General features: G+C 48.0%; 1 protein-coding gene across 1 annotated transcript in view; it reads right to left on the bottom strand.

Moving 5' to 3' along the window:
* mtcl2 (microtubule crosslinking factor 2) overlaps positions 1-7,500 on the bottom strand; it is a 61,747-nt gene that overhangs the window by 15,090 nt on the left and 39,157 nt on the right. Inside the window, exons 6-9 of the mRNA XM_083676025.1 lie at positions 7,068-7,500; positions 5,358-5,477; positions 1,303-1,440; positions 1-108 (exon numbers count right to left, since the gene is read on the bottom strand). The exon at positions 1-108 is cut by the window's left edge and continues 123 nt beyond it; the exon at positions 7,068-7,500 is cut by the window's right edge and continues 275 nt beyond it. Of these exons, the coding sequence (XP_083532151.1) occupies positions 1-108; positions 1,303-1,440; positions 5,358-5,477; positions 7,068-7,500 (799 nt within the window). The remainder of the gene's footprint in view (positions 109-1,302; positions 1,441-5,357; positions 5,478-7,067) is intronic.

Below are 7,500 nucleotides of genomic sequence, written 5' to 3'. Positions count from 1 at the left end.
CAGGTTCCTCTCCTGGCTCCAGAACTTCTGCTGCAGACGGGTCTGAAGACTGAGGCTCTGCAGCTGGAAGTCCCTCCGGACCAGGGCCTTCTGGTGCTCCTCCTGCAACTGGGGACAGACCATAATACAACGATGTCAGCTCAAACTGCACCTATAGGTCCATCGTGTTCCACATTCAAATCCAGTGTTAACATTTAAAAAGAACCTGTGTGTGATTATGTTTACTTTGCTTGCAGCAAAGATGGTAAGGTAAACCATTAGAGCATATGACCTATAACCTATTGTAATGCATGGAACGGGAAAAAAAACACGTGTTTGATACCATTCCTCATTCCATTCCATGCTTTACAATGAGCCAGTCACTGGAGTGTATGTCGTTTGAAGTACACCAACAGAGCTACCGATCCTTAGCAGTCAGTTACTTCAGAGCCAAAGTTTACTACACCGGAAAACCTTGTCAGTGCATACAGGATATTGATTTGTAGAACTCAATTAAATTCCGGCTATCTTCAAAAAAATCAATATGTCATTTAAAATGTTTTTTTTTTGTGTGTGTGTGTGTATTTAATCGAGTATACGGCATATAGAGAGAGCATAAAACACTGTTCTTTATTTGATGATTAACAATGAGTAATACACCAGAGGAAGTTACATAACTCATTTCATTCTGCAGTCCCTGGGGGTCCCTCTGGTTCAACGTGATCACTCACTGTAGTCATGAGGTATATATGTTTGCGTTCTCTGCATATACAACATAATTAGCACTATGCTACGAGAGCTAGGCCTGTTATCAAAGAGTCAATGTTGTTTGCCAGGACACCTGGGGGGCTATAGCTCTGACAGCTAGCTTAGCATAGTCTGACAGCTAGCGTAGCATAGTCTGACAGCTAGCTTAGCATAGTCGCGCCGTCTAAACCCAGACAGAGCGCAGACAGAATTTCAACTCACAGCCGTTGAAACGTGATTGATGTGTTTCTCAGGCTTTAGAGCGTGGGTACTTTTAAACACCTGATGGACTTGACAGTTCACTACATCACAGGCACAGTGGAAACCAGGTAAATGTCAGTGTTTGGGGAACACGATTAAAGCGCGGCTAAATTCAGAAATGCACGGAGACATTTCTGAATTTAGAGCAACTGCCCCCTGTGGTTTGCCATTGCGTTGTGTTGTGTTGTGTTGTGTTGTGTTGTGTTGTGTTGCGTTGCGTTGCGGTTGTGTTGTGGTTGTGTTGTGGTTGTGTTGTGGTTGTGTTGTGTGTTGTGTTGTGTTGTGTGTTGTGTTGTGTTGCGTTGCGTACGGTACCTGTGTGAGTCTCTGTGTGCTGCTGTGGGTGTGGTCTCTGTGAGCCTGTCTCTCCTGCGACAGCTCCTCCTGCGTCCTGCGAGCCGCCTCCCTCACCTCCCGCAGAAGAGCCTGCAGATCAATGACCTGTTTAGGCTGCTGGAGGGAGGGAGGGAGGAAGGGAGGGAAGGAGGGAGGAAGGGAGGGAGGGAGGGAGGATGGGGGGAAGAGACAGGGGAGGGAGGGAGGGAGGGGGGAGAGAAGAGAGGGATAAAGGGTGAGAGGAAGGAGGGGGAGGTAGAGTGGGAGAGAGAGAGACAGGGAGAAAGGGAGGTAGAGGAAGAGAGAGAGAGAAGCAGACCGTTATGAAGAGAACAATACACTGTGTGATGCTCCAGACATCACCCTGTATAAGAGCATACCTTCTTCTCAACTGAGACAATGTCCTTGTTAGGTTGTAACACAACAAACAGCTCAGCTATTGTACAACACTGCTCCTAACAGGGCTCTGGCACTACCTTCTGTGTGTGTGTGTGTGTGTGTGTGTGTGTGTGTGTGTGTGTGTGTGTGTGTGTGTGTGTGGGTGTGTGTGTGTGTGTGTGTGTGTGTGTGCCCAGTTAATGACATACACCCACAGACAGGTGCCCTTTCAACACACCTCATTTTAAAAAACCATGAAATGGTTCATTTAGCTGCTGAGTGAGAGGAGAGCCATCGACCGCTAGCTACTATAAATGTTCTACTTACAACCTCCGCCAAGCCACAGTGTGTGTGTGTGTGTGTGTGTGTGTGTGTGTGTGTGTGTGTGTGTGTCCATAGGTGTATGTGTGTGTGTGTGTGTGTGTGTGTGTGTCCATAAGTGAGTGAGTGTGTGTGTGTGTGTGTGTGTGTGTGTGTGTGTGTGTGTGTGTGTGTGTGTGTGTGTGTGTGTGTGTGTGTGTGTGTGTGTGTGTGTGTAACCCTCCACTACCACAGATAGCTGACTCCAAGGCCATCCACATAAGGAAAGCCACAAGACCAGGGAAGCTCGAGGTTTTCATTATTAATCACTTTGGGAGGGGGGGGAAGTCATTTTCATGCCAATTGGATAAGCCATGTCAAATCTGATAGGGTAGGATTGGGGAAGGGTTGAGGTTTTCGGCGAGAATTGAAATACCCTGAAGGTACTTATAACCTAATGGCCTACAAGGATTTAAAAAATGAAAATGTCATTATCCAATCACCACAGCATAATGGTCCATTGATTTCTATGTCTAGATGTTGCTTTGAGACACTTATCTGCTGATGTGTTTAAAGGTCTGCTTTATTTATAGTATGTATCGGTTTTCCTTTGTTATTTAACCTTTTTATTTATCCGGTTTAGGCATGTCAAGATAAAAATCTCTTTTACAAGAGGGATTTGGTTGGAAAATAGCACACACTCTGTGAATACAGGGGCTTTAACACAGAAAGCGCAAAACGCTTTGTTATTGATCTGAATATTTCAGCTAGTTCTGATGCAAACGCTCTAACCGTGAAGCTAGTATTCCCCTAGCAATGCATGTGAAGTGAGTGAATGAGAGTGTGTGTGTGTGTCTCTGTCCCTGCTTAGGCCTTCCCATCAGTATGAGTTCCCATGGTGATATAACGCTGTAGATCACTGTTGAGTCACGGCATTGATTTACAAGTTTTTTTTAATATCAACAGTGCACCACAGCCAGCTTCTGTATCTATCTCTCTCTCTCTCTCTCTTTCTCTCTTCCTCCCTCTCCTCTCCAGGCTCTTTGTAAGTGACTTCTGACGGACTCAATTTCTCACCAAGCTAATGCAAGCCAGAGCTCAATTTCAGCTAAACCTCTAACCATTTTACCCCCCCCCTCCCACCCCCGCCCCCACCCCCCCTATCCGCCTCCTCGACCATAAAATGGCTTACATTTCACAGCCAAGCCTCTGAACCCCATTCTCATAAACGGATAACCTGACGGGAGTTTCCAATGCTCTCCACTCGGTCAAATGTCCTGCTGAAGAATTTCAGACTCCTCACTTCAATCGCTTATACATAACTCCAGATGAATATAACTCCATAAATACACTGTATGACGACGACATTTTTTTTTACTGCTGTATATATTTCTTCAAAGCAATGGAGCAAACGTCGTCAACAAAAACCACAACATGACTCAACACTAGAAAGTGTTGAGTCAGGAGAAGCCTATAGGGCCCTGTTTGAACACCCCCTTCCTTCCTTCCTCTCTGTCTTCCTTGAAGAAACCACTGATCTGACAGGACATGATGGGTGAAAGCCATGCAGTGGAATGACTGCTGTGGCCAATCCAACCATGTTGGATCAGTGATTAGATCCGAAGAAGGGGAGGGAAGCAAATATGTATTTTGAAAGTATTCAAACCGGCTCTAGGTCTGGTAGGTAGAAATACAATTGTCTAATCATGACCACATGACTGTGGTAGTTTGAAAGTGTTGGGTGGGAGGGATGGACCTCCACCACTCAGGGGAGGTTGTGTGTGTGTGTGTGTGTGTGGGGGGGGGGGTCACCCTGGTGAACCCCCGGTCTCAGGGACACTCCCACCCAGATGTCCATACATCAGTCCTGTCACGCTTTTATCGACCTCTCTGGTCTGGCAGTCTGGGCTGTGTGTGTGTGTGTGTGTGTGTGTGTGTGTGTGTGTGTGTGTGTGTGTGTGTGTGTGTGTGTGACCCCTCCACCATCCCTGCTGCTCACTGGAAATGCCCTCCACACAACGCCTGGGTGTGATACCATCACCTGGCGGGGGGCCAAGACGTGACTCTCTCTCTCTCTCTCTCTCTCTCTCTCTCTCCCCCCCTGTCTCCATCCTTCCCTTTCCCGGGGCCAGCATAATCACTTATCTCTGAGAGGGAGAGGGCTGTGGCAGATGCATACAGTACTGTATAAGTACTCTGTCTGTGTATGTTTATAAGCCACAAGGATCTGGGAGCCGCCCCTCTGAATAACTCACTGAGGCAGTGATTACTCAAGACAGCCCATGGTGGATTGATGGACTTGTTCACCACCAGGCCTCACACACACACACTGGACCGCCTAAGATATACCTATGGAGGATGTCTGTCTTCAATGTTCTATGTCTTGCAGTGACAGGGAACGTATGATTTTGCCTTTGTAGGATGGTTTTAAGATTGTAGGGGTGTGGAAATTCTTGTAAATCAAAAGGAATTGGTGGCTCATTGATTAGGCAGTGTGTGCTTTTGACAACAAGACGCATGCTGGTAGCGATGATGATGCTCTCTCTCTCTAGGTGTCTCAGCTGGGTATCAGGGGAGGCTGGTGGAGGTTGTGTAGAAACTAGAGGACAGGCTCATTGTCATACACAGAATTACACACGGAATGGAACACGTGTTTGATACCATTCCTAATTTTGTTTCATCCATTCCAATGAGCCTGTCCTCCAGTCTCTCTCTCCACCTGCCATGATGTAGAAGTCTATAGTGTCTGTTCACCTTCAGCTGACAGTAGAAAGGCCTGGAGAAAGACATTTTTTCCTTTCATAGCTTGGCATTATAAAAGCCCAACAGTCACATCCTGTAAGAGGAGACTGGCCTCGGCTATTGTGTTACTGTGCTCTATTCATTCTTTCTGCAGACGCCCCCCCCCCCGCCCCCCCCACCCCCTGCACGTTTCCACGGAGACCTGCTATCGAAAAGGTCAAACAAACAAGAAACACAGACGCTTCCTGCTCTCCTCTCTTCAATGGCTGATGATGTCATCGTGTTTACAGCGTAATTCGTCATCTTTGCGGTAGAGACACACTGAGGCAACGACAACACGTGTGTGTGTGTGTTTGTGTGTGTCTGTGTGTGTGTGTGTGTGTGTGTGTGTGTGTGTGTGTGTGTGTGTGTGTGTGTGTAGTGTAAGGTCAAATGATCAAATGATTGATCTGAGCTGTGCTTGATTTAATTTGCCTGGTACAATGGAACCAATGGGATAGTCCCAAAAGTGCAAACTCCAACGCCAAGATAAACCAACCACACTTCAAATGCTTATTTGACATCATGTATTTGACCCCTGGTTTGGTATACTGTAGCTGTGACCTTTGACCTACCAGCGCCGTGTTGGTCTCCTTCCCTTCCTGTGTTTCCTGGTTCTTGTTGCTGTCTGATTGACTGCCGCCCTCCTCCTGACCTTTGACTTCACGCTCTGATTGGTCCCTAAATTCGGGCTGCTGCATGCATGCATGGGCAAGTTAATGAAGAAAAGAAAACAAAAAGAATAAAGAGAGGGAAAGAGGGGCAGAGGAAGAGGAGAAGAGGGAAGGAAGGAAGGAAGGAAAAGGGAAGGATGGGGGAGACATAGAGGTGTGTGGGGGGATTGGTGGAGGAGGGAAGGGCGGTGGAGGAGGGAAGGGCGGGATTGAAAAAAAATAAAAAATAATAAGAGACCAAAACAATACAATCAAAATGGACTCCGTAAGACACATTGGATAAAAATGAACCTCACAAGACAAAGAAAAGTATGTAAAGGAAAAACAACTTTGTCAGAGAGGCGTAGGACAGTGTGGAGAACAGAACTAAAACAAGGATGAGACGGAAAAGTGCCGGCTGGAGAGTTGGAGGGGGGGGGGGGTGGGGGGGAGTAAGAGCAGAGCGTAGGAGAGGGGGATTAAAGAGATAAAAAGAGAGACAGAGAGGAGGAAGGAAAAGAAGAAGAGGAGGAAGTAGAAACGAGTGCAGAAGGAAACCGGCGGTCATGGTGCCCATGCAGTGAGAGAGGGGGAGGAGGGGATGAGGGGGTGATTGAAGGAGAGAGAGATGATGGAGGGAAGGGGGAGAGAGCGGAGCGTTTGGGACTCAGAGAAGTGGGCCTCTAATGGAGCTTATGTCTAAGCATAGAACCAGATCTACTAGATCGGTCATCACTTATGATCAATAGTCATATCTAAAGCAGAAACACTGTCCTTTAAGAGTAAATGTTTGCCCATGCATTAGAACATTCATCATATTCACGACGGATGGAATCCAACTCGAGATTTGCACGCGGAATGCGGAATGCGGAAAAGTTTGCCATGGTGACGCACGCGGATCCTGAGTTAGGATTCCACCCGATCACATGATAATTCATAACTCTTATTCAATATGGTCTGTCAACACACCTTAACAATAGTTGTATTGATGTAAACAGCACATCTAAATGGATATGAGAGGAGCAGTTGGACATATTAAGTACTGTAGATATACTTTATGATTCATATGCTGATGAGGAAGTGTGCTCAATGATTTCTTGGTAGATGCTAAGTGGGATCCTTGGAACGACCCCTACCCTAACCCTAACCTTAACCCTTATCCTAACCTTAACCCTAACCCTTAACTGACCCTAACCATGACCTTAACCCTAATCGTTTTAAATCTCAACCTCAATGGGGCGACGACAGAGTCGGGTCGTCCCAAAGCGTCCCACCGAGCATGTACCATGTTGTCTTGGTCACTCTGATCGTCATGCAGCACAGACGCTCCATTTGAGGCCTCTTGTGTCATCTATAACAGGTTATACGGCTTCATAACCACATGCGTGCTGGCAGCATTCTGTGCCAAGGAGAAACCAAAGCAGCTGGGATGGGGGTGGGGGGAAGGGGGGGGGGGGTTTAGTAAGCCATACCGTGGTGTAAAAAGAGCATAAACAACAGAAAGAAAAAACTTGCTAGAAAAAAGGGATATAAAACAAAAGAGAAGAGAGAGAATCCATAAAACAGGAGGAGAGAGGAGAGGAGTAAAGGGGGAGGAGGAGGAGGAGGAGGAGGAGGGAGTTCGGCTCTTACCTTCTGCTCAGCGGTGGTGATCTCTCCCATCGTCTGGTCGTCTTGAGGGCAGGGGGGACGCGAGGACGAGGGCACGGCCGCCACGGAGGCCCCAGACTCGGACAGCAGAGGCAGGGGTGAGGCCCCCTCCACCTGTTCCCTCCCGGTCCCAGGGGAGCCGCCGCCCAGGGTCTCCACCCGTTCCACGAAGGCCTGGAGCTGGGTGTGCAGGACCTGGAGCCTGCCTCTCAGAGCCTCCACCAGAGGACGGTCCTGGAGCTCAGAGCCCTGGGGCTCCGTCGCCTCCCCAGAGGAAATCTTGTGGTAGAGGGAGGAAGAGGAGGAGGAGGAGGAGGAGAGGCAGTTGGAGTCAGAGGAGGTCAGCAGCTGGATCGCCGTGGTGATGACCCTGGCCTGGTCTCTCATCGCCAGCAAGGCCTCCTGGTCCTTCAGC

This window comes from Argentina silus, assembly GCF_951799395.1.
Source record: "Argentina silus genome assembly, chromosome: 8".
NCBI lineage: Eukaryota > Metazoa > Chordata > Actinopteri > Argentiniformes > Argentinidae > Argentina > Argentina silus.
Note: the sequence above shows the minus strand (reverse complement) of the source record. Positions and strands in the feature narration are given on the sequence as shown.